We start from the raw sequence: 26,711 nt of genomic DNA, 5'->3' as shown, positions 1-26,711 counted from the left end.
ATCTACTGGACAAAAAGGTATTACCCTGTATGAGTTAATCAGCTCACAACAAATAGATAAAATTGTCCTGCTTAATGTACCTACCAGAATGGGTCGCCTTAATCATTATCAAAAAATTGCCCCCCCTGAGAATGTTTTCAGGAGCCACCACTGATTTAGATATATACAATTTAGAGACTATTACAATAAAGTGAAGATTGAAAACACACAACAAACGAATTCTGTATGTTGAGTGCATATAAGCCTAATAGTAATTGTACCAAAGTAATATCAAGATTCTATGAGAATATTATGGAATGTAAAGGCAAGTCAACATTATATGTAAAATCAAAGTGGGAAGACGAGTTAAATGTGGAAATCTCTGTGTGCAATTCAACATACCTCCACAAGGTCACACCAATGGAGGGTATTCAACTGGAAAAATCTGATTTGATTTTTTATTACGCCTAAGATTCACATCACATCAGCCCTGTTGGAGACAATGTGGTTCTCTAAACGCTCATCACACGCACATCTTTTGGAGCTGTGAGGGGGTTTTGGGAAAGTGTACATTCAGTTATTATTGCTGTGCTAGGTTACGAAATACCTTTTTCTTGTACCACCTTGTACTTGGGTCACATTACACCTGTAATACTAACAGAGGATCGGTGCTTGACAAAGATACTCTTAACAGCATCTAGAAAAACTATAACTCGAAACGGGTATAAACCTTAATCTCCTACCCAGAATCAGTGGATGGACACCATTAAGGAACTTTGGACAACGGAGAGGTTGACTCATATTCTAGGCCTGAGGCAAAACTTGTTTGAGAAGAGGTGGCAGAAGTGGACTCTTTATCAAGAGAAATTAGAAGGAGTCTGACTCATACCCTGTATATGTTAAGTATCAGTTTACAAGGCAAATACTAAACATTTGTAATTTTTATTTACCAATGTGCTATCCCACAAGTTTTATGTTTGTTTTTTCTTCTGTTTTTCTTTCTTATTCTCTGTGTTTCATTGTATGCTCTGAAAATACAATACAAATCTAAGTGTTAAAAAAAAAAGAAACACAAATTGTACACAAATTATTTGGGGGTCTTAGTCTTCAATGTCAGGCTCGGGCTCGGGCTCGGACTCTGGGGACACTTTTGAATTCTCTCTCGTCAGAAAGGCCTTCACGGTGCTGGTGGTGGGCGGAGAGACGTTCTTGAGCAGGAAGCCGAGCAGCATGAAGCCACCCAGTGCTATGGCCGTCATGCAGCTGATGAGGTAGGCAGCAGGGAACGCCAGGGGAGGATTGTCCACATAGATCTGAGAGAGGGACGGAGCAGAGAGAGGCATGATGGGATGAGTGCACATTACTTGTGGTTTGAAAACATGTTCTACACAATGTTATATATTTATTGCTATCTATTTCCGATTGATTTCATCTGGCTATTCGTGCATGTCCACCCTTTTTGGAAAATGCCACCTTGCTGCACAAAGGCTTTCTATTCAATGTCAGTAAATGCACACTTCACAGCAAAACAAACACCCAAAAAAGGAACATATCAAATAGGGTCTAACCTGCACTTCCTCTACCAGGTCACAGAGCACGACTCCTGGGATGACGGAGATGCGGAAGTGAAAGAGTTCTGACCCCTTGAGAAAAAGAAGAGGGAGGTCAGACAGAAACCAGACACGGTCAATCTAATATGATTCTGAAATATTCAGAATCCGGCCGACCCTAAAACACGATGGATAGGTTTTAAGCCTTTTCATGTAGACTTTACAAACTTCATTAAGCATAAATTGCAGTACTTCTTAAGTGCTACAAGGGTCAAAAAAAGAGTTTGTTAAACAATTGTTTAAATGTACAATTTAAGTGAAATTTATTAAAATGTTACCATATTACATTTAATATTTTCATGTTTAATGGTAGACTGCAGCACTGTGAAACTTCGGAGAGTAACTTCCAAACCATGACCAGTAGACATGGCCTTACATAGCAACTGATCTGCAGGCCCTCAGGGTTGTAGAGTGGTTGATTGAGACTGCGCTTCAAGTACTTTCTCATCTTCTCCATTGTAGGAGTAATGAGGGTTCCTGTCAGACAGCACATCAGGGTTAACATCACATGATTTCAGAATAATGATTTGAACAGTGAGTTTGAATTACTTTTGGAATACAGCAAGACAAGAAAATGAATAACTAATAATGATAATAAGAATAACAATACAAAATATAGCTGCAAGCAGCGATGCGGATTCCTCCAAAGATTGCGAAACCAGGGGAAAATATATATACAATTTTGGAAAGAAGAGTGGAAGAAGGAAAGAAGAGTGGAAGAAGGAAAGAATAGAGGAAAGAAGAGTGAAGAAAGGAAAGAAGAAAAGAAAGAAGTGTCTTGCTAAAGGACACTTCGACAGGGAATTGAACTAACAACCTTCTGATCTCTAAACGACTTTTCTACCTACTGCGCCACTGTCACCCATGTTCATATCTGAAAGATTTGCTGAGATATCACTTCACTTCCTGTTTGGCGGCTTTACTGCTGAATTTGAGTGGCTGTACCGGACAAACTGTTGTGAGGATCAAAATTCTATTCGCAGTTTTTTGTGAGGCTTGGTCTGAAGATCATCTCTGAAGATTTGACCAAAATTGTAGGAGGAGTAGGCTTTCAAAGGTTTTTTGATAAAACCGGGAATAACAGAAAATCTATACAACCGAAAATTGTCGCCATTGAACGTCGAATTCGTCTTTATCCAAGGAATCCAATGGTACCTCATTTTTGAAAATCGGTCAAACGGTTCAAAAGTTACAGTGTTAACAAAAGTCCAACTTTGACCCGTTGGTGGCGCTAGTGTGGTCTAGTGGGAGACATGAAACTTGGTGTGAGTGAAGAAGGGACTGTCCTTAATGAGTGTGCCAAATTTCAGAAAAAGTTACCATATGGGATTTGAGAAAAATTGTAGGAAGCGTAGGCTTTCAAAGCAGTTTGATAAAACCGGTAATAGCGGAAAATCTATACAACCGAAAATTGGCGCCATTGAACGTTGAATTCGTCTTGATCCAAGGAATCCAATGGTACCTCATTTTTGAAAATCGGTCAAACGGTTCAAAAGTTGTGTGTGTTAACAAAAGTCCAACTTTGACCCGTTGGTGGCGCTAGTGTGGTCTAGTGGGAGACATGAAACTTGGTGTGAGTAAAGAAGGGACTGTCCTTAATGAGTGTGCCAAATTTCAGAAAAAGTTACCATACGGTTCTAGGGGCTGCCATTGACTCCCATTGCACAAGAATAATAATAAAACCTACAATAACAATAGGTTTCCTCCTGACGGAGGAATCCTAATAAACAAAATCTTCCCACTGCGAGCTTCACTGACTGCTCTCTGCACTTGAACAGTGTGAGACAACTGTATAGGTAATAGTAGAGCGCTAAGTGGAGTGAAGTCACCGCACTGCCCTGGACAACAGCTGTCTGCACAACCTAGAGGTGCTGTAGAAGGTGCACTTAGAGGTGCTGTAGAAGATGGAATTCCAATCCATTCCAATCATTACACCATACAGTGTAGATGTACTGTAAGTCATGACTCCAGGTAGTTTTAAAGGTAGAAAATGTTACTATCATGGCGTGCAGTCAACATGGTGCACTGTTGCAGATGGACAGACAGGGACATTCCGTCAGGATGCTGCATTCATCCTAGATGCTGTTCATAGACCTTTAAAAGGTTTAACTGTTCATGCTGAGCTCAGTTTAATGCCTACAGCTGAGCTTTTTGTCACTGCTAAACAAATAACATCAAAATAGAACATTAGTGAACTTCAACACTTCAACCACTATAGGAAAGAGTATTTTTCTATCAAGTTAACCTGTGATGGCCCAGCTGGTGCGGTTGTTGACCTCGGTCACTGTGACAAAATACAGAGAGCGCAGCGGTTGGTCTTGGTGGTTAGCACGCCTGAGGAACAGCGTGATGTTGAAGTTGATCAGAGGATACATCATTCTCAGAACCTAGGGAAGAGACAGGGAGAGTTTAAAGGTTAAAGCTTTCAACATGGGGCCCACTGACTCAAGTCAGCCCGCTTTTTTTGGTGAGCGTGTTTTACCATCACCTACAGTGGGGTGGGGTTCACAATGGGGCTTCCTGCTACTGGACTCTAACCCTTGGTGTGTTTTCCAAGACAGAGACTAGCGTGGGGTGGATTTTTCCACCCGCATAAATCCTGCAAGTGGACATTTACGTGGGATTAATTTTTCCGTCCCGCTCTTGTGAAAATGTGCCATGTGTAAAAAACAACCTTGCGCCTGTTATGTAAATCATGGGTTATTTCTTGCCGTTTGCTTGTGAAAACATTAATAACATTCTGTAGTTTAAGAAAAACAAATCTACTTTCATTGCATTTTATATGTATATATGTATATTTCACGGGAGTCCTGTGAGTCATTTCTTTCTTTAGCTCTCACACACGCAGTCAGTTTCTTCCCATCCGCACTCCGCCGTCAAAATTAGTCCGGCGATACTCCTGCGGGAGTGCAGGCCTCTACCCCAAGACAAGAAAGCCAAACTCCTTAGTGAGTCTATTAGGGGTGCAAACTCATCAGGGATGAAAAAGGTGACAACGATCCGAACCCCCTAGGGGGGTCCGGGGCATGCTCCCCGGGGAATATTTTTATATATAAGAACATTTTGCACATTTTAAAGTTAAATGCATCAATCTGGTGCACTTTGACAGCTAAATTAAGAGGCTATATCTATGAAGAACTTTGTGCTGTTGTAAACAATTTTGTGCTCTGGTAACAGTTTAATTATAAACATTCCTGTGTTTGAATGTTGCACGGGCACAGGCCAACCCAACCACCCAGCCCCAATACCCTCCCGACCACCCACTCCAGTCCACCTCACTAAAGCACATTACGTCACAGATCTCCAACAAGTATTAAGCAAAAAAAAGGGCCAACTATTGGAACAGAAAATCAACAGAGGCTGCATCGGGCATGGCCTAGCTTCTCCATGTTCTAAAAAAACTGTGACAGTGGGAACACATATTCTTTTCCCTTTACATTACTCTTTGAGTAGCTTGTCAGGACAAGGCCCATTTGCACCTGACTCCTGCATCTAGTTGAGCCACAGTAATGGCATCCTCCTCCTAAAATTCTCTCATTCTGAAAACAAACTGAAGTGGGAGAGTGGTAAGTTTGTTAGCTAGGCTTTTATACTTAGGACTAGGGCTGAAACGATTACTTGAATAATTTGAGTACAAAAGGCTTCGTTTAATTCACGTCACCAAAGCGGAGGGAAACTATTTTGCACCGCATGCAACATTGTGGTCGAACATAACAGACCCCCTAGGATTTTGCGATGTTTTTTTTTTCTCATCATATGTGAAGGCTGAGACATTCATAACATTTTATTCAGTCTTACTGATGGTCATTTTGTAATACCAACAGGTGCACTTCGTTGTGGATAAGTAAAGCATTTTGTACATCTTTTGTTTGGCATGTTGGTAAGGTTATTTAAAGGACCATTTCTCAGTGGTTTTGTTCATTAGTTAATGTTTGTTAATTAATTACTTATTGTTCTAGGGTTACAAATTACTCAATTATAATTACAAAGAGGGAAATTCACAACTTTTTATCGCAACGTTCACTTCCTGCCACAATTTCATTGCAACAAACACCTAAAAAACACAGCAACTTTCATAGCAATTTTTTGGGAAAGCTCCCACAAAATCAGGAATTTTAGGCCACGAAATCCTGGGGGGACTGCTCTATTAAAAAGTCTCTCCAATATCATTGCTTCTTGCATACTGTTATTATTGACACACGCGCATTCAAAGATTTAAGGTGATGCGGTGGCGGAGAATCAAGAGACGGGCCGTAAAAAGCAGTTTGGGATAATTTCAAATTAAGAAAAGAGGACAACATGGTACAGTGTATATACTGCAAAACGGACCTGGCGTACTCTTAACGTGTTAACAACACCTCATCAATGCTTCAACATCTCACCAGAAAACATCCGCATGTTAACAGTTCACCATGCGGAGCCTCTACAATGTAATGTAAAAATTGACGCTAGCTGATTTACGATTGCTAATTAATTTGAACACTAGCGCTAGTTAGAACGTACGGTATTTGTGATTATTTGTAGCCTATGTTATGAGTTGATAGTGATGACTAGGCGTGATGTTAAGTAGCAAGTGAGCAAATGCAAAGAGGGAGTTAAATCTTTAACTGGCATGTGGCATCAGGAAGTACATGCCACTGGCAGGAGGCGGGACATGCCAGTGAGCCGCCAATCAGCAGCATCGACCGTTGACAGCCAATTGCACAAACGAATACTGAGCGAGAAGTGTTTAGAGGATTAAATTAAAGTTTGTCCAAGGGCCATATATGGTCATACCAGGTATGGCTATATAAATGCTAATAACCGTTGGCTTCAGCCATCTTGTCGTGGCTGTAGACAAAAGCCACCTAATGTTTCTGGCTGCAAGTCACACAAGAGTCAGGAACTGGGTCTGATGGCCCATGAACATAGACAAAAGGCCAGGAGCCACCTTGATGGCTCTAGCCTGGTGCTGTGTAAACTAACTTGTGGAGGTTGAATTGGTATTTTGTCTAGTAGGTAAAATTATGATATGATATTCACCCAAATCTAACACGAACGCCAAACTCCTTAGTGTGTCTATTCAGAGTATACGGTTAGGCCTCTACCCCAAGACAAGACAGCCAAACTCCTTAGGGTGTCTGTTCAGAGTATACAGTTAGGGATTAAAACCTGTGGCTTTAAGTGTGTCTGCTTACCCTCTTCCTGCAGTCAGAGTTGATGGCTAGGGGAGAGACCTTGAGAGCATTTGTGCAGCCGCACTCCGCCACAGATGCCTTTCCAGCACACTGTTTATATCGGCCGGTGGTCTGCACACACAGACACCAATACACACACAAACACACAGAGATGCACACAATAATTCAGACACAGCTAAACACATGAACGAGAAGAGTAAAACTGCTTGTTTCACCCCCTACACCCCCCCCAAACACACGCAACTACAGTGTCTAAAACAGAGATTGGCTGGGGACTGGGCTTGTCTTGCCATGTAGGTGCGGCATCCCTTCACCTTGGACACGGGATAATGCTCCCGTGGGCGGGGCTGGCTGGGGTCTGCATTGTAGATGTTGTCTGAAGTAGGGATCAACACACCCAACTGGGACGGAGGCCTATAGTTGACCTGGGACGCCCAGACACGAAATACACTTAACTTTAACTAGTCCAGTCTAGTTAAACAGAGTTTAGACAAAAGAAATCTGCAGTTAAAGAGAATTTAGCCAATAAATTGACCAGTATTTCGCCCACAATTTTTTTTATTTAGCTGCGGCTCACTTAAACTCAGATGTACTTGTAATTACAATGTGAGACTAGACATAAATTACAGACAGGTGGAGAGGTCAAATCATGTAAAATGCACAGATGTAACTGAACAATGCAAGGTCTACTAGAACGGTACTGATACTGTACTGCCATTGAGAAGCTGTGATCTTTAATTACAGAAATCTATTTGACCTCTCTGTCTTACTCACAGGCAGGTCGAAGAGCCTCTCGTTTTCCATGTCGTCCTCCGGTTCTCCGTATATCCACTCGTAGTCACTGATGGGCTGGCTTGGTAGGTAGACAATACTGAGCCCCTCTGGGCACGAGTTTTGCAGGGTGAAGGAGAAGCTGGTCGAGCTGCACAGCATAGAAGCTTCCGGAATGAACACGATCACCGTGGTCATGGCCTGAGCACAAGGGACATCAGAGAACAGTGCCATACAGCCATTTCAGATATGTCCTTGAGAGAGTGTCTGCAATCAGTTCGTCATTAGAAAGTGGTAAACAAAAAGGTGCTATTTGACTATTTTAAGTCCTATTCTGATCCAAAACTTTTTGTCCGCTAATTGCTTTGTACAATCCTCTAGCTGTCCATTTTGTGTTTGCACTCAAAATACTCTGATGTTCATACAGTCATGGCCCTGTAAATGGGAAATAAACATAACAAACACAATGACAATTCCAGCCAATCAACATGTTGCTTCAGGAGCACAGATGGGAGGGGTATAATTCCATAGGCTATATCAACAATATTTCGCCAGAATCACGGACTACTCCTTTAATCACACTACTTAGGCTATCAACTCTGATCACTGGGCTACCTTCTTGCAGATGTGGCTGTAGACAGTGAGGGTGAGCATGTGGTTGTTGGCCTTGTCCCAGTAGTGTCGGGCGGTCACCCTCATGGCATTCGGGTTTGTGAGGACCACTTTCATGAACTTCTTATTACGGGTAAGAGAAAGAGCTGGGAAGAGCACAATGAAAATCCTGTCTTACTAAGGCATCTTCAACACACTTAGGGGGATGTTCACAGTAGAATGCTTTTTTGTCTCTATAATGTCTTATTACTTTAAAATGGGAGCTTAAAAAAAAAAAAAAAACGCCACGTGGAAATAGGTCACATATCTGTGCGTTGCTATGAAACATTATATTTAACTAAGAGAGCTACGCAACAACCCATTGTTGAAAAAATCGTCACAAAAGTTGAACTATTTTTAATATGGAGTACCAGGTGCCTCTGTCCTTTTCCACTTGTGCCTCAAATAAACACATGTGTTGTGCATGTGGCATGTTGCGACAATCTAGCTACGTCCTTGTTGCATTTTTCCATAGAGAAACTTAAATGCCTGAAGCCTTCAGAAGGTCAAAAAAATTGTTACCTTGTGAACAACCCCTTACACAGTTCAGTACCACTATTACTTACAGTAGTCAGGCATGAACGCTTTGAAGGTGAAAGTGCGCGTCTCGCGCACGTTGATGCGCACCAGTGCGTTGCGGCGCAGGTTGTCCAACGACTGAAGTTTGTGGCGGCAGTGCCCTTCGCGCAGGGTCCAGCTGCCCATCACGGTGTTGAAGAGCAGCCAGGAGCCCGTCGAGAGCACCCAGGATCCTCGATTCATCAGAGTGGGCTCGGTGGTCTGACCCCACGCTGACCCGTCTTGTAACACCTGTATAATAAAGAAGCTGGTCGAGCCGGGGGACACCACAGTCATGCCGATGTGGCGTTTAAAGAAACGATGGGCTGGTGGGGCTGGACTCCCTGATGGCACACACAAGCAGAAATACCACTCAAACGCACACACATAGTTGGAAATGTCATGTACATTCTAACGCATATCTGCTTGTTTAGTATGTGGGTGTGTGTGTGTGTGTGTCTGTGAGTGAGTGTGAGTGTGTTTGCTTGTAGGTGTTGAAGTATGGTGAAGTATCCAGTGGTGTATAAAGTACCCAAAAGCCATACTTTAAAAGAAACCTTTTAGAATACTACTTGAGTAAAAGTCTTAAAATATCTGATCTTTACTGTACTTAAGTATCAAAAGTAATTTTCTGATATTAAATGTACTTAAGTATTGAAAGTAAAAGTACAAGTAAATGCTGTTAATAAAAAAACAAAGAGACAGAATTTTGAGAATTATGAAGTTTATTCTGTCTAGAATGTATACACAATAGGCAATACTAAATCAGGACATTGTAACATTTAGTGAATGGGCAACCTAGTCCTGAGTATCCCAAGGTATGCATAAGGCACAACCTGAGAGCAATAACCTGGCGATCTGATACAAAGCCATAGCAGGATCATCAGTTTTACAAGCAAGTTATCAGTACAGTGACTGTGAAATACTTTCAGCAACATGCACACACATCCCTTGAACAATAACGTTACTAGAAGCTATCTTGCTCCACACTGCTACGTTACTGTACTGTACTTTAGATTGTCACCATCCTAGCTAGCTAGCTATCGCAACGACCCGTATTAACGCCCGAGACCTAAACGCCCTCACGCGGGTAAACGTTACTTAATATTGATTTCTGTATCAACCAGGATAACGGATTTTAAACACCATACGCTCCTACCCAAAAGGGGTATTTAACTTGTATGTGTGCAAAAAAATGCAGTTGTACAGCGTTATTTAGTGTACTAGACAGCGATTTATTTCTGTGTGTACAAACCCTCATGGAACCAACTGAACGAATTCGATTTTGCGACGAGAATTTGTGAGGGTCATAGAGCTTTCCATAGACATATATACAGAAAGGCTGTTTATGGGTTCCACCTCCTGTATCAGCAAAATTTGCGTGTCGGTCTACACAACGGAAAAAAACTGAAAACACGTTTCAGTTGAAATCCAAACAAGTTACCAGTTCTAATCTGAAATATGTTAGATTGATTGATTCAATATTTTTCGATCTATAAATGTTTTTAACTGTTTGTCACTTTTTTAATAGCTGGGGCGTTAATAGGTATCTTTACGATAGATACCTCGCCAGAGATGGAATAAAGAATAATAATAATCTTTGTAGGTAGCTAGCTTGGAATCCCCTTCGTTGTTGATCTTAATGTTTTGGATATATCCTTCCACTGCATATTGCAGTCCATTTTGCCTTGTTCTGGAGGATATCGCGGAGATATTACTCCAAAAAGAATCACTGACACTAACAGACAGTGTTGTGCATGAGCGAGTTCAAAAGACGTAGCAACAGTAACTAAGAGGACGGGGCGCATTAATGTGCGCTAGGACCACTGATTCGCCAAACCTGCTTGCAGTCTGTGTTCTACCACAGTCCCCGTCGTTGGTCTCATATCACTCTCATGATTCATTTTTTTTCTAAAGATGATTTGAATTTGTAACGAGTAACGAAGGTTTCAGGGGAAATGTATCGGAGTAAAAGTATCAGTTTTCTTTGCAAAATGTAGCAAAGTAAAAGTAAAAGTAAACAGAAATATAAGTAGTAAAGTAAAGTACAGATATCCCAAAAAACTACTTAAGTACAGTAACGAAGTATTTCTACTTCGTTACTATACAACACTGGAAGTATCTGACAGTAAAGTGGCAATCACACTGACATCAATGAAACAGTACTGGCAAAGCGGAACACAACACCTTGCCAGCGTTCGCCTCTGCCTCCACCATCTCTTGTATGTCTGATTGCTACCCAATGTTGGTGTGTGTAAGATTAAATACACCAAAAGGACAGGTGTGTGTGTGTGTGTGTGTGTGTGTGTGTGTGTGTGTGTGTGTTTGTGTGCGTGCATGTGTCTCACCTGTTACTGGTACTCTTGGGCGCAGTATGACAGTGGCGCTATCTTTGCCTGCATAATAATGAAGGTTATTTTCCTGCACAGGCTCGGCGGTCTTTGAGGGAGCACGGACTGGCTCCAGGATGTCTCCTGTGGCGCAGGCAGTAAAACCTAGCAGATTGTTTCTCTGGAAAACACTGGTGATGACCACTTTACCCCCCTCACTGCAAAACAACACACACACACACACACACACACACAAAACACACACACAAAACACACACACACACACACACACACACAGGTAAAAGATTGGATGGGTGAAATTGTTCTGGAAAAAATCTGGAAAAAGAAACAGAATCATTGCCTTAGACTACTCACCTCAAACAAATTAATTTTGCTCTGATCAACCATGAACCATTTTTACTTGTGTGTTTGAATTCAGCAACTGAAACAATCCGTGCATCATTTTCATCACTCTCATCACAGCTAAACCAAAGAACTGAGCCTCACCCCAAACCAACCCCCACCTACCTCAGGCTGAAGATTTTGCCCACGTGGTGAGGGTGGAACCGAAAACTGCTGGACACCTCAATGTCTGGCACAAACTCATGAAGCAGGACATACTCAGTCGTGTAGTACTGCAAGGCTATTGACCTCTTGAAGGCAATATCATGCTCCTATGATAGCACACACGCACACACCAACACACGCAAGCAGACAAACGAATAAGCAGGTGCACACAAGGTATGCCACAAAAAATGTATACAAGTGATGTTGTTATGTAAGGCAGTGCAGGCTGAATTTCTCACCTGTGAGGACTGGCCTTTTTGACTGTGTTTGTGTGTGTGTGTGTGTGTGTGTGTGTGTGTGTGTGTGTGTGTGTGTGTGTGTGAAAGAGAGAGAGAAATGACAACCTGGATAAGTTTGTTGACGGAGATGATCCTGTATCTTAGGCTGCTGGGTTTAGTTGAATCCAGTTCGACAGCCATGAGGATCCCCATGTGATCGAACAGCAGAAAGGTTTTGGAGTTTAGGGTCTCATTTAACCTGGCAAACCTCTCCAGACCTGCAGGGGGCAGCAGTCATGCAAATCAAACGAACTCACCTGAAGCGGATCTGTGGCTATTGATGCCAATACTTAAAAGAATATAGGTATGTGATGCTTTGAGCCAGAAACAATAATACTAATAAACCACTCATAATGATGATGATTGATAGATAGATAAATGGCAGAAGTTACAGCCACTAGCACAGTTCTATCTAATAACTTCATCTTCAACACACAAGTACAAAAAAACTGTGACAAGACTATTTAAATCATTTTTTTGTGCATGAGAAATACAGAAATGCTGAAATGTTACTGCGAATTGCAAAAGTATATGAGCCAAAGACTGTAGTAGCAGAGAATGACATTTGTGCCATAACTCCAGAAACATGTCGCACTATACTGAAAAGAACTGGAGAAAATAAGTGTGGACAACAGCTTTTCTGCTGCTTGAACCACATTGCTCCTTTTGTTAAATGTGCGTGTGTGTGACTAACCTGTTTTCATGAGGTAAATACTCCCCTGATCAGTCAGTAGCACCAGCATAGCGTTGTAGTTGCAGCTCAGCACATCAGTCACCACCTCGCCTTGCAGGGAGAAGATTTGCCTAAAGGTAAAGCCCCGGTCTGAGGATGACCACACCTAAGCACACACACATAAAATAACATACATTTCAGACGAGCTCATCTGAAATATGGGGGGTGGGTGGGCGCTATTTGGGACTGTAAGGCAACTTACAGTGTCATGATTCCATTTATTTTTCATGTCCTTCAAACATGTACAATTTTACAATAGTAATACAACTATGTGGATGCAAGATTATATGTGTATGAACATTAAATACTGTTAGCATTTAGAACCATAGAGAATGTGTATATCTGTTTCCCTATGTGTGTGTGTGTGTGTGTGTGCGTGTGGCCACACGCACATTCTTTGTACCTCAGCGCCATAGAGGATGACATGGTTGTCCCCCAGGAAGATGCCGTTTGGTCGAAAGAGCATACGCCGTGAGGAGGACTTGGTCTTGTTGCTTAGACCGTCCTTCTGGATGGTAAATACAGACAACAAGGCCCCCTCTTCCTAACACACACAACAAACACACCCACATACCACATGCCATTAAGCAACAGGAATCCCAAAAGTCATGAAGACACACGGAGGGAACTGTGTATGGTAACATCCCGGGGTCGATGTGATAAGGAAATGTGAAGCTTGTTGTTGTTGAATAAATATACTTATATTACTGAGGTAACTTCAGTTCATATTCTGACGAACATAGAACATTTTGGGGGGGAAATTGGTTTTCTCCTGTCTCCTTATGGTACTTTGAAACAAACGTTTAAAATACATTTGGGAAAAGAGGCATCTAAATTTGAAGATGTACATCAGTTAGATGGGGATGTGAAACTAATGGCCATGATAGGTGGTTTACAATGGGTAAAACACAGACATGACTAATATCTAATTATCAGACTGATCTTGCATTACTGAGGCGCCTGGACCCTTGAACCAGTAGGTGACTGATCACCCCAGGGAAATTCCCTGGCCTCAACCTCCTCACAAAACGAGTGTGACGGGGGACCTCTGGTTGACTCAGCACTCCGATCTCAAGAACGAACTGTGAGAGTCTGACAGTAAAAACCTGACTAACCCTAGTGTGCAGATCATGCAGGAGTTGTAATGTGACTTTAGACAGCGTTGATGACCAATTATATCAGTGCACATGGTTCAAAATTCTCCTCAATCTCTCATTCCCTTTGCTGACTTTAACATGCAAACAAAGAGCATATTCCTTTACACACCACATTATGACCACAGAAATCCTGTATGTTGGTCCAGTTTATGCTGTTGGGTTAGGTAATAATATGTGTGTCTGTGTAGGCGTGCCAATACCTCTGAATGTGACAGCAGCAGCCCTGTGTGTTGACATCGGTCATACACGAAGGACAGATACTGATGGGTGACGTCAGTCCTCTTCAGTTCCACGGCAGATTCCTTGCAGACTAACCACTGCTTGAAGGGATAGCCACTATATACACACCTTGTTTGCTGAGGACAGAGGAAGAACAAGGTTTAGGTAAACCCCAAATCAGAAAAAGTTGGGACGGTATGTTAAATTAAAATTAAAACTGAAAACAGTGATTTGTAAATTCTCTTTGACCTGTATAACATTAAAAACAATACAACAGCACTTTATTTGATGTTTTACCTGATGAATTTGATTGTTTTTCCTAAATAAACATTTGCAATTCTTGCCATTCCTTTTCACAACACTTAAGATGTTTAGGGACTGAAAACACAAAGTGATGAAGCCTTTCAGGTGTAACTTTGTCCCATTCTTCCTGCAAACAAGTCTTACGGGGCAAACACATGACAGCGCAGCGTTGGAAGCGTAATTCTAAATCCCATTCATTTCAACGGTAGGCAATCCATTGTGACGTAGACCACCGTTTTGGGCGTAGCGAGCGAAAAAAGTTGGGGAAAGTTTTATCCTATGCAAATGAGAGTGTTTTTCCCCGGCAGCGGCCAATCAGATTGTTTGATGTTGTCTCTGACGGTTTGAAAATTACCGTGCCCTGAAATTCCTCCAGATTCCTTGAATCTTTTAATTATGTTATGCACCGTGGAGGGTAAAATATCCAAATCCCTTCCTATCTTTCTTTGAGAAACATTGTTTTTAAACATTTCAATAATTTGCTCACACATTTGTTGGCAAACTGGCGATCCTCTTCCCAGCTTTGCTCCTAAAGGACTAGGCCTTTCCTGGATGCTACTTTTGTACCAAATCATGATAACAATGACCTGTTGACATCACTAGTTTCAAAACACCATTATTTAATTATTCTACCTCATTACTACCCCTAAATTGCCCCCGTCCCAACTTATTTTGGAATGTGTTGCAGGCCTGAATGGCAGGAATGGGTGTATATTTACAAATCAAATGAAGTTGACCAGATAAAACATGAAATATCTTGCAATCAAATACAAGTCAAGGTACATTTATAAATCACTGCTTTATAAATTTGCATTTTCCATACCGTCCCAACTTTTTCTGATTTGAGGTTGTAGGATTTAAAACTCCTTAAATCATACAAGATGACATTAATTTATCGGTTGACAACAGATCTATCAATATAATTTGACTACATGGGACAAATAGCAGGTGAGTAGAGCACAGGAATTCACTCTGTGTTAAATTTAACTTCTTTTAAATTTAAAGCATGTCACAATAAAATGTTCATGTTTAGATTTTCTCAATGTAAATTGTACTGCTAGCAAGAGTATAGCAAGTCTATTTTTTGCACTGCATCCTAAACACACATTTACAGGACAAAGTCACACAGAGGCGCAGACACCTACCAGCTCTTTCCCATCTCCTTTGTTTGAGATCAGGCTAATGTAATCATCTAAAAGCACAGCACACAGTTAGTCATCTGTAATCTAAATGTCTCAATATGTCGCAGATTACTTTATCGCCGTCAACATGTATTGCATTACTTCAACGGCTATGGTCACAACTGACATTAGTGAGAAAAGTCTGTAGTTTTGGCGACATTTACAGAACAATTTTGGCCCTTGTTAGCAATATTGGCTAATATAGGACATGCACTAGAGCAGGGGCTCTCAATCCAGCTGCTGAAGCACAGCCTTGCCCTGCATATCCTGAATCTATCCCTAATCTAAGATGGGGGGAGGTCAACTGAATCATGTACCCTTAACTAAATCATATCTCATAAAAATTGTTATATAAATGTTCACATTCTGTTAGCTTGTATAAATAGTATATTAAAATGTGATACCAGAAAAGTACATGTGGTTGGTGACACACTGAGAGGAGTACCAAAGGGTCATTGAAGAGTAGTCCATCTGTAAAGATACCAGCAGAGATGGGCATATTAGTGAGAGGGGCATACACATGCACACACGCATCCACCCAGAACCAGTCTAGAGCTGGGATTAACAATACTCCCTGAGATTAACAAGATTATGGAATAACTAAAAAAAATGTAGACTCATACAACACATTCACTAAAACAATCTCAGACAAAGCTATATTCTCAACGTATTCTTTCATAAGAGGCTCAGAGAAATGTACAAGATCCATCACCTCGGCCAGAATTGGGAGCACCAGTAGTGTGAACTGTAAACATTAGACAGAAAAGAGACATAGGTTAACAATACATTAACTGATTAATGGATCAATGGCCCTCAAATCAACTTCAGTCAAATCTCTAATGAGGAACATTTAATAAACTGAATTAAAAATTGCCAAATGCCTTAACTGTCCAAAGACCTGCTTATGACCATAAGTGTGAGATGACTGATGTATGCAAACACTGTTTGTATATGAACGCTTGGTGCTGTACATTCAGAGTCCCTGTGACTGGAGACAGCAGGTCCTGGCTGATGTAGAGCCCCATATTGGTCAGGAGGAACAAGTGACAGTTGGTCAACTTCAGGTCCACAAGGGCTATGCCCTGACAGCCCGTTACTTAACAAACACAAAGCAAACACATAAACAAGTTAAAGTAACACTATGCAACAATTTCACACTTTTTGAGACATGGTTTTATAGGCAACTAGTATAGGTACCATCCTCAAATTCATTTTGATAACATATGGTCATGTAAAGAACAAATAAACACCTGTGCCATCCCCACTTCCTATCCAGGATGTGTCCAATATGAAGTTCTCTAATGGGCTGGTACACTCTGCAAAAATGGAAGAAAAGCTTTCACACGCATGACATTGCCAGCTAAACTGCCAAAAGACACCAGTTAGTGTGTTGGCGCGCTTCTATCACTGTCAGCTGGGCTGTTGGTGGTGTTTGCAAGGTTTTTGCATGTCTTTTAGGTAGTTACCTTCCTAGTTTTGGAACAGAACTACGTATTGCTGCTTTAATGAGAAGGCAATTTGATTTTCAATCAAACTTTCACTGAATCAAATTAAAATGGTAATGACATACAGCAACAAACTGTGACTGTGACATAACTTTTATTTTTGCATATTAGTTCAGCATTTGCGAAAAATTGTAACAGTCAGACTTCCATGTTAATATTAATAATGAATACAACTATAAGAGGCTTAGTGTTGTTTATATATATATTTTCTATGTATTCAACAGTCTAAGATCACTAAAAACTGATCAGGTGTAACGGACACACATTAGGACTCACAGGCATTGGTTACGTTTGATGGAAATTGATATTACCATTAATTTATATACTTACCATCGCATTGAAAGTATGTTCTCCTGTGTGTGTGTGTGTGTGTGTGCCATGTGTATTGACAGTCTGGGCACACCCTTGGAAAGCCACAACCATGGCCTATGCTAAGTAGGCCTCATGAATGTCTGCTCTTGACACCCTAGCACAGCGGTTCTCAAACTGGGATCCGCCTTGCCTGGGGGTCCGCGAAAAAGTCTGGCTTCCAAAGGTTTTTACATTTTTAAATGTATTGCAATACAGTATACAAAACATGTAGACTAATGTTACACAGTGTACCGATACTAGAAAAGTTTTGAAAGGTATAAGTATAGTTACTTCATTAAAATAGCACGCAATCAGAGCGCACTCACTGTTCCGCTCCCTGTCAGGTTGCCTGCACGCATTGACTGCAATGGCGGGGCTGCCCAACTCTCACACATGCAACAGACAGCCTTCACTCACAGCGAGTGATCTCAGGAGAGACATGGCCTCATGTGCAGGAGCTCTGGCCGACCGTCCTCGGCTTGTTTTAAAAAAATAAGTGAGATCTGGAAGTACTTCGGATACGAAGCAGACTGTGAAGGAAAGCCCATCGACACACAGAGACCCGTCTGTAAAACATGCTTCAAAGCCACTCAGGCAAAGGGAGGTAACACGTCAAATATGGCTAAGGACCTCTCAGACAGACACCCCGACAGTTTAGCAAATGTGATTATAAACATGAACACCCCCAAGGTCACCCATATACAGCCTAACACGAGTAGTCTTAGCCTAGTTTAGCGACAAGCGATTTTCCCCATCACAGAATTTTGACTATGCGTAGTACAATGATCATAATGCAGTGTGGTTAACGTAACTAAACCGCACTTTTCACGCTAGTAATGTTAACTGCCATAATCTGCAAGTGATGCATTTAATCTTCAATTCAATTCAATTACATTTTATTTATATAGCGCCATAACAATACAATTGTCTCTAGGCGCTTTACAGAGCCCAGAGCCTGAACCCCCTTAGTGCAAGCACAATGGCAACACGGGCAAGAAAAAACTCCCTGTTAGTCAGGAAGGAACCTTAAGCAGAACCACGGCACATAAGGGGGGACCCATCTGCTTGAGGTCGGCCGGGTGGAGATAGGAAGGGGGGATGGGGGAAGGGTTGTGTGGCAGAAGGGGATGGGAAACAACAGGTGTTGTACATATCCTGCATTTGGTAGGTGTACATAATATATATACAGACATCCGGTGGTAAATACATGATACAAACAAGACCAGTTAAGTGGGTATACACTGTGCTCAAAGGTTTACTGTTACAGGGGTAAGGGGAGTAGGAGCAGAGAAACATGTTGATGGTGGCAATATTATATATTGTATATAAATGCAAGCATAGGGTACGAGGTAGAGTAAGTGTACGGCAGTGCGTGGCGGTGGGTGCAATTGGCCGAGGGTTTCTACGGGTAGAACGGGTGGAGAGACTACAGCAGCGTCCCATAGCGAAGATAGTCTGGATTAGGAGAGAAAGAAAAAGAACAGAGTGAGTGGGTAGAGTTTGGCTGTCCATATGCGTAGTTGAGGAGTAGTGGGGGTGAGGAGCAATTTTTCCACTTCCATCAGCAATTGGAACATGCTACAAGGGAGAGAGAACATTTATGTTAGTAGACATTTATTTCAGACACAGATAAGGAGATACCTTTGGGTAGTAGATTTACAGTAGGCAATATGGCCATTTTATCAGTATTATTATAAGCATTAGCAATGTGATATGAGAGGAGAGAGAGAGAGAGAGAGAGAGAGAGAGAGAGAGAGAGAGAGGCTGCCTGGCTAGGTGTAAGGGAATATTATTTAGTATATTATTTAGATTTTAGTTCAGTTTAGTTGATTAGGGGGGTATTACATATTACGAGGTTTGTTTGGTTTACAGTACCAGTCAAAAGTTTGGACACACCTTCTCATTTTTTTGAGAAGTTTTTTCTTTACTTTTATTATTTTCTACATTGAAGACAACACTTTTTTTGTTTAGTACATAATTCCATATGTGTTCTTTCGTAGTTTAAATGTCTTCAGTATTAATCTACAATTTAGAAAATAATAAAAATAAAGAAAAAACTGAAGGTGGAAATTAGAAGTTGTGTCCAAACTGTTGACTGGTACTGTATGTAATAGGGTAAAATATTTAGTTGCATATGTTTTTTGAGTCTGCTAGCGGTTGCTATTTCGGGCGAAATTCGGTTTTCGGTTGGCTAATCTGTCTAATGGCTAATTAGCCTTTCCTAACAGTTTGGTGAACTGTTTTACCTTGTAATTTACCTTGTATTTACCTTCCCGTTGACTTGGTGGAGGATCCAGGGTGTATACCCTACGTGTGTATGTGCTACGTATTTTTACTTAAGGTTAGGCTTAGTTGACGCAATTACTTATGGCTATAGGATGCACCTTTCTAAAGTGCCCTCAATGTAGGTTTTGGTTTAATTTTGTCTCACACTAGCATCTGTTTACCTATCTACCAAGTGGCCCTATGGAAAAGCATCACAGGAGTGAGAGATGAGAGGCGCGCCACCAGAATGGGCAGGGCAACCTCCATGCCGGGATTGGCCTTGTTGTCTCTCCCCCCTGCTCAGCCCCTAGGCCCACTCAAGACGATCAGGGGCAGAGCGGGTGTGTACCCTACGTGTGTATGTGCTACGTATTTTTAGTTAAGGTTAGGCTTAGTTGACGCAATTACTTATGGCTATAGGATGCACTGAAGAGGAATGTCTTTAGTCTCGATTTGAATATCGGTAGGGTGTCTGCATCTCAAATGGAGGCAGGGAGATTATTCCCGAGGAGGGGGGCTCGGTAGCTAAAGGCTCTGCCTCCTACTGTGGTTTTTGATATTCTTGGAATTACAAGGAGGCCTGCACTCTGGGAACGGAGCGGTCTTGGAGGGCAGTAGGGGACAACTAATTCCTTGAGGTAGTTTGGAGCCAGGTCATTTAGGGCTTTGTATGTTAGCAGGAGTACTTTGAAATCAATTCTACTTTTGACAGGGAGCCAATGCAGAGAGGCAAGTACAGGTGAGATGTGCTCATATTTTTTAGTTCTGGTGAGTGTACGGGCAGCAGCGTTCTGTATAAGTTGAAGGCTCTTTATTGAGTTGATGCTGCATCCGGACAGGAGAGCATTGCAGTAATCTAGTCGGGAAGTAATAAATGCGTGGATTAGTTTTTCTGCATCTTGGAGGGATAAGACTTTTCTAATTTTGGAAATATTGCGTAAATGAAAAAATTATGTCTTTGAGATCTGTTTTATGTGTGAGTCAAGTAGGAGGTCTTGGTTGATAGTTACCCCAAGGTTTTAGATGCTAGTATTGGGTATTGGGATGCCATCGAGTGTGGATAGATGGCTAGATAGTGTCATTCTCAATTGATCGGGGCCTACAAGCATAACCTCAGTTTTATCAGAGTTGAGGAGCAGGAAGTTGTTAGCCATCCAAGATTTTACATCTTGCAGGCAAGTTTCTATCTTGGGTAAATGTACAATTTCATCAGGTTTCATGGATAGGTAGAGTTGGGTGTCATCAGCATAGCAGTGGAAGTTGATACCATGGTTCCTTATGACAGCACCTAAGGGTAGCATGTAAAGGGAAAACAGCAGTGGTCCGAGGACAGAGCCTTGGGGAACACCGTAGCTTACTCTAGTGTGATTGTATGACTTCTCATGGACATGAACGAATTGATGGCGTTTAGAGAAGTAAGATCTAAACCAGGATAGGGCACAGCCTTTGATGCCAACATGATGTTCAAGTCTCTGTAATAGGATATGGTGATCTATAGTGTCGAAGGCGGCACTAAGGTCTAGGAGAACTAGTATTGAGGTGCACCCATGATCGGATGCGATTAGTAGGTCATTCAGGACTTTGACTAAGGCCGTTTCAGTGCTGTGGTGGGCTCTAAAGCCAGATTGGAGGGTTTCTTCTATTTTATTTTGGTGTAGAAAGGAAGTAAGTTGCTTAGCTACTATTTTTTCAAGTATTTTTGACAAGAAGGGGAGGTTAGATATGGGTCTATAGTTAGCTAGATTTTTAGGATCAAGGTTAGGTTTTTTGAGAGATGGTTTGATCACTGCTATTTTGAATGATTTGGGGACGTATCCTGAAATTAGTGAATTATTCATTACATTAAGTAATGTCTCGCTTAATAAGGGAATGCAATTGTAAGGCTATTATTTTCATTATCCATGTGGATATTAAAATCTCCCACTATGAGGATTTTATCAGAGTTTACAACCAGGGCGGATAGGAAGTCGGAAAATTCAGATAAAAATTCAGTGTAGGGGCCTGGTGGTCTATATAGTGTCACAAGAGTGACCGACTGAGTGGCTTTTGAGTTTGGATGCATAAGATGAAGTACAAGGACTTCAAATGATGCAAATTTAAATTTAGGTCTTGGGGAAATACATAGGTTAGCAAGGGAAATTGTAGCTACTCCACCCCCACGCCCTGTGCTGCGGGGGATGTGGCAGTTAACATGACTTGGAGGGGTGGAGTCATTTAAGGCTAGGAATTCATCTGGTTTTAGTCAGGTTTCAGTTAGGAAAAGTATTTGAATGTTGTTGTCCGTTATCAGCTCATTTATAAGTGCACCTTTTGATGTTAAGGACCGAATGTTAAGGCCCAGTCACACCATGACGTTCTGGTCAACGTTCTATGATGTTAGAGGAAACGTTGGTAATCGTCCATGGTCGCTGGTATTGCGCCAGAAGAGCTTTGTGTGAAAGCTGGTGAACGCTGTAATCGTCGGTAATCGTCGGTAATCGTCGGAGAACGCTGGTCCAAAAAATACGTTTTGAACATGCACAAAAGTTCTCATGGAGATCAGCGTTCTTCAACGTTTAATTTAAACGCTGGAGAACTTTCGTGGAACGTTTTATTAACTTTGCACGCGTTTGGCTATCGTAGTCAGACGTTGGGTAGGGTAGACTAAGTACCTACAGTTGATGCACCCAAAATAACTTATGTACGCAGCAATCCTGAGACGTGATTTTTAGTTTGGACATGCCTACTAACGTCCTCTTTGATCCAGGGAAATTTGAGCACCTAACCCATCTCTCGTAGGAAGATATCGGCGAAAGTTTTTTCACCAAGGGAAGATCTTGATTTTATCATGTCCCTTCTACAATTAATGTTATTAACCATACATGATCAACAAACGCAACTTACATCATTGCAAACATTATTCTGTGCACTATACATCTACATATTCAATGCTATCATGTCATGCAAGGTCATTGCATAATCTAGCGAAAAGCGGAGTGGAGGGTATATGCTTGCTTGAGCCAGCATGAAGTAGATGTACTGAACTTGAACATAGCTGAGCACTGTTATAGCTGGTGCTGTTCCATGGCAGATGGATATGATATGAAGACTCTTGTGACATGGACAATGTGTGTGGATGTGTTGATGTTTTCTAATAATAAACACTGAGAAACACAAATTCAGTGTCAAATTTAAATCATTTATTTTAATAACATCAAACCCCAGGAATAACGCCCGTTATTTCGTAAATCACAGTAATAATAACAGTAAATCATCGTCCGAAGGCATTGCTAGTGAAAGAGGCTTTGTATTCTTCTTACTTTCAGCAGCATTTATCATCTTCTTACTTGCAGCAGCGCTAGTAGCAGAAGCCCCCTTCACACCTTTTCGTGGTCTTGGAGGCATGATGGTCACTGTTCAGATCAACTGAATCCACTATGATTTTCCAGCGTTTTATACCTGTTTGACCATAAAACCCACACGCCAGCAAAACGCTTTTCTGTCATTATTCACACGTGAATTACACGCTTAACACGCTCTTCTAAGGTTGACTTATCGTTTGTCGCGCTGGAGTGACACGTCAGCACACGTTTGTCGCGGACCAGTGACACGTCACTTGGTCGGTGTTACACACTCCTCATGCGTCAGTCCCATGCTAGTCATGTGTCAGTCCTACGCTATTCTTTCGTTAGTAACACGGCAGATGTGTCCACATCGCCCTAGAACGCCTGAAATTGAACGATTAGAAAGTTCAGAGAACGTTGACCAGAACGTCATGGTGTGACGGGGCCTTTAATAAGGCCCAGTTTTTTAGGATTGTACAAGTTTCATTGTGTACTGATAAAGTTTGTATCTTCCATCAGTATGGGTCGTGTTTATCGTTGCAGAAGGCCCTTTTTTAAAGATAGGTTAGCCGAAGGCATATCAGATGGCCCTATTGCATGTAGCTATTCTCGTTTAAGACGTTGATCTAGCTTTCAATTTGGCTGCAAGAACGTAGCCCAGTTCATTGTCAAAATGAGCCTCTAGAAAGAAAACGCTATACGTGTATAATCAATGCAGTGATGTCACCATGTTGTTTTCATTAGTATCTTGCTGGAGGCTAATCCTTATATGAATGCCATTTGTTAAGTGTTTGTGACAACGCTAATACAGACAAGTGCTCATCACATCAGCCATAAAACAACTGCAGATATCTGGCTTCCAAAGGTTGCCATCGTTCAGTGACAACAAGACCGGGTCAATAAACTGCACTGGACAAACTATGTGCTGAGAGACAGGAACACCCTTCTCATTGATGACACACACACACACACACAACACCACCACTGAAAAGAGTTTATCATATTTTTTGTACAGAGATTTGTACGGAGTGTCAGTCGGGATACCAGTTTTTGATAACATTAGGTGGATATTTTATGTTTGTTAATGTCTTTGTTAAAAATAAATCTTCAGAATCATCTCTGTAGAGTTGTATTGGAAAACTCTACAATCTGCTTTGATAAAAAAATGTATTCCATCAATATTTGGTTTTTATGGAAGGTAAACATTATTTAGCTTCTCAGCACATTTTCCAAAAGATAATTTACAAATCTATCCTACATACTGTCAAATAATGCCAAATGTAATACAGTGATTATGTAAAACAATAATATTAGTTAGTAGTTATAGTAGTAATTAGAAGTTATATTATTGTAATATTAGTACTACCGTAATTTCCGGACTATTGAGCGCACCTGAATATAAGCCTCACGCACTGAATTTTTTAAAAATAATTATTTTTAACATAAATAAGCCGCACATGTCTATAAGCCGCAGGTGACTACCGCAACATTGAAACAAATTAACTTTACACAGGCTAAAATGAATATCAAAACTAATACAATAGTTAGTTTTGCCAGTTAGATAAGTGCACTGTTGCTTTAAGAGCGCACAGTCGCAAGAGTCAATCAGAAGCTAGAACGTTAGATTGAAGACAGACGCTAGTTTGAAACCAGTGAGCTAAAGAACTTGAAGACTGGATTTGTATTGTTGTAAACGTTTATTTTATTTTCTAAAGTGTTTTGAGTTGTGTTCTGTCTACGCTGGTAGACTGTGGTTATTTTGACATTAGTTAAGTTATTGAGAGATACTGAGAAATCGCGTGGAGCTAAGCATCCATGCGGCTGCATCCATGCTAGCATCCTAGCTCCACAAAGCCACCGTAAACACAAAGCCACCGTATACAGTCACAGGTATCATAATCCATAAATTAGCCGCATCGTTGTTTAAGCCGCGAGGTTCAAAGCGTGGGAAAAAAGTAGCGGCTTATAGTCCGGAAAATACGGTATATGATTTTAGAGTAAAAGAGTCCAAAAGCATAACACATTACAAATAGCTATAAGCCTATATCGTTTAATTTGGGATGCGATTATGAGGGGGTCCTCGGAAAATGTTCTACCCTTTAAGGGGTCCCTGGCCCCAAAAAGTTTGAGAACCCCTGCCCTAGCAGACATCCTGCCTGCCCTAGGTGGGGAGGGGGATACACATCACCTATCCACCATCTTGCCTTTGTGTGTGTGTTCCGGAACCTTCCGTAGGAAGGTCACCTCCCCTCCCCTCCCACTCACATGCCCCCTTCCCCATCTTGACCTGTAAACACATTCCCCAATGTTGACCCTTGACCCAACGGTAACCTCCCATGATTGTCTGTATATATACTGTAACCCTGTGAGACTCTTGAGTCTTTTGCCTGCCTCTACTTGATGTTGGAATTGACTCCCTGCAGGAGTACCTTGAAATACACCTCCAGAAATCTTTGATTTACCTCGTGGTCCTTTTTCTAAAGTCTGTAGTCTATACAGCTCTTCCGTCACGTTAAACCATCGGTCATTGGATGTGAAACTTGACTTGGTCACACTTAGAATAATTCCTGAAATGCACAACGCACACACATTAAACAAACATGGACATATTAACAACCACTTTTAATTTAATGCCCTGGCGTCCCCACCAACCTGTGTTGCCTCCTGGCTTAAAAATGGGTGCCATTACAGCCACGTCACTGGCACATGGACTCTGGGTGACCCGCATTTTGATGATGCTATGTTCATGTAGTAGGATGGCCTGAGGTGAAATCTCTTTGCCAATGGTCCACTGAAGTATGGGCTCTATCACAGAAACACCATCACGTTACAACGAAGAACTTACCAGGTTAAACTCAGAACACCTGACACGACAACATTCATTGCACATCCAACACATAAGTATATCAGTGCCTCTATTTAATCTTGTATAACTGATGTTAAAAATTCAAAATATCAGGTATGTTCCTGCAAAGCTAGCGTGAAAAAACAGTGTGTCATGCTGTCTCATGGTTAACTCAGGGAAGTTTCTTCTTGTGGCTCAAGGCCATCTCCCTTACCTCTGGTCACGTCTAGCATGGTTCCCTTGAGCGTCTCAAGCAGCTGGGCTTTTGCATGTAACGCTTCAAAGCCTTGGAACATGCTAATCTCAACATACCACTGGTCCACGGGTGCAATCCCTGTCCAGGGACAGGGGAAGGTTAGGGGATAGAAAAGTTGGGAGATTAAACAATATCAGCCATGACGAGATGGATGTAGGAATACTGATTAAAAACACAAGATATCAAAGGTCCACTAGGGCCATCTGCACCTGTGTTGATGGTTATGTTGTGTCTAGGGACAGTAACCCTCCATGTAGATGTATTCTGAAAACAAATAATACCACCAAGTGAGGGAGAATAGAAGTTAAAGAGCACCAAAGATAGAAATAGAAATTCAAAAAAGGAAACAAAGAGGTACCAGTGATGATAGGGGAGACTGGACAAGATACACATAATTGGTTATTTAAGCACATTTTCCTAAAGAGAATGACACAGTAACTTGCAAGGTGCGTAAACAACCGTGTAAAACAAATGAGTATCATACATACATAGCACAGCCCAGAGAAAGCAATTCAACCACATTCGTGTGGTTCAGGCTTACTATACTTAAGGTGAATGTGAAAGCAGCTGAGTTGGTGCGATTGTGGATCTTCATCTTGGGTAGCAACCCAGCCGAAGTATACAGCTGATACTTTTGAATTGAGCTTGCTTC

General features: G+C 41.5%; 3 protein-coding genes and 1 long non-coding RNA gene across 4 annotated transcripts; all 4 read right to left on the bottom strand.

Annotated features, from left to right (window-relative positions):
* Positions 1 to 544: 544 nt before the first annotated feature.
* Positions 545 to 8,271, bottom strand: LOC105897445 (cation channel sperm-associated protein subunit beta-like). Its single transcript, XM_031583206.2, has 8 exons — positions 8,153 to 8,271; positions 7,541 to 7,738; positions 7,081 to 7,191; positions 6,767 to 6,877; positions 3,835 to 3,976; positions 1,966 to 2,066; positions 1,548 to 1,622; positions 545 to 1,292 (listed from the first exon to the last, which is right to left on the bottom strand). Exons 1-8 carry the CDS (start codon positions 8,264 to 8,266, stop codon positions 1,080 to 1,082), a joined length of 1,065 nt encoding a protein of 354 aa, XP_031439066.2. The 5' UTR covers positions 8,267 to 8,271; the 3' UTR covers positions 545 to 1,079.
* Positions 8,272 to 11,159: 2,888 nt separating this feature from the next.
* Positions 11,160 to 15,778, bottom strand: LOC116224198 (cation channel sperm-associated protein subunit beta-like). The gene is made up of 8 exons (XM_042710153.1): positions 15,772 to 15,778; positions 15,479 to 15,525; positions 14,012 to 14,167; positions 13,058 to 13,198; positions 12,616 to 12,760; positions 11,988 to 12,139; positions 11,605 to 11,750; positions 11,160 to 11,220 (listed from the first exon to the last, which is right to left on the bottom strand). The coding sequence occupies exons 1-8, from the start codon at positions 15,776 to 15,778 to the stop codon at positions 11,160 to 11,162; spliced, it is 855 nt and encodes a 284-aa protein (XP_042566087.1).
* Positions 15,779 to 15,888: 110 nt separating this feature from the next.
* LOC116224009 lies at positions 15,889 to 16,603 on the bottom strand. The gene is made up of 3 exons (XR_004165373.2): positions 16,486 to 16,603; positions 16,227 to 16,259; positions 15,889 to 15,985 (listed from the first exon to the last, which is right to left on the bottom strand). It is a non-coding gene; the product is annotated as an uncharacterized LOC116224009 (long non-coding RNA).
* Positions 16,604 to 16,741: 138 nt separating this feature from the next.
* LOC116224197 (cation channel sperm-associated protein subunit beta-like) lies at positions 16,742 to 26,426 on the bottom strand. The gene is made up of 5 exons (XM_031583374.1): positions 26,269 to 26,426; positions 26,018 to 26,137; positions 25,611 to 25,763; positions 25,421 to 25,525; positions 16,742 to 16,830 (listed from the first exon to the last, which is right to left on the bottom strand). Exons 2-5 carry the CDS (start codon positions 26,097 to 26,099, stop codon positions 16,742 to 16,744), a joined length of 429 nt encoding a protein of 142 aa, XP_031439234.1. The 5' UTR covers positions 26,100 to 26,137; positions 26,269 to 26,426.
* Positions 26,427 to 26,711: the final 285 nt, after the last annotated feature.

Source organism: Clupea harengus, chromosome 16 (genome assembly GCF_900700415.2).
Source record: "Clupea harengus chromosome 16, Ch_v2.0.2, whole genome shotgun sequence".
Classification (NCBI taxonomy): Eukaryota; Metazoa; Chordata; class Actinopteri; order Clupeiformes; family Clupeidae; genus Clupea; species Clupea harengus.
The sequence above is the reverse complement of the archived record's forward strand: the minus strand, read 5'-3'. Positions and strand labels throughout refer to the sequence as shown.

Excerpts from the sequence above, each read along its gene's own strand:
- LOC116224198 (XM_042710153.1), bottom strand. Across the intron at positions 14,168-15,478 it reads AAGGAGATGGGAAAGAGCTG|CAAACAAGGTGTGTATATAG; the intron begins GTAGGTGTCTGC and ends CTCTGTCCTCAG. Across the intron at positions 11,751-11,987 it reads CCGTCAACAAACTTATCCAG|GAGCATGATATTGCCTTCAA; the intron begins GTTGTCATTTCT and ends GTGCTATCATAG.
- LOC105897445 (XM_031583206.2), bottom strand. The coding sequence starts at position 8,266 with ATGAAAGTGGTCCTCACAAACCCGAATGCCATGAGGGTGACCGCCCGA. Across the intron at positions 6,878-7,080 it reads AGCATTATCCCGTGTCCAAG|ACCACCGGCCGATATAAACA; the intron begins GTGAAGGGATGC and ends CTGTGTGTGCAG. Across the intron at positions 2,067-3,834 it reads CACCAGCTGGGCCATCACAG|GAACCCTCATTACTCCTACA; the intron begins GTTAACTTGATA and ends GCTGTCTGACAG.
- LOC116224197 (XM_031583374.1), bottom strand. The coding sequence starts at position 26,099 with ATGTTCCAAGGCTTTGAAGCGTTACATGCAAAAGCCCAGCTGCTTGAG. Across the intron at positions 25,764-26,017 it reads CATGCTAGACGTGACCAGAG|AGCCCATACTTCAGTGGACC; the intron begins GTAAGGGAGATG and ends TTTCTGTGATAG. Across the intron at positions 25,526-25,610 it reads TAAGCCAGGAGGCAACACAG|GAATTATTCTAAGTGTGACC; the intron begins GTTGGTGGGGAC and ends TGTGCATTTCAG.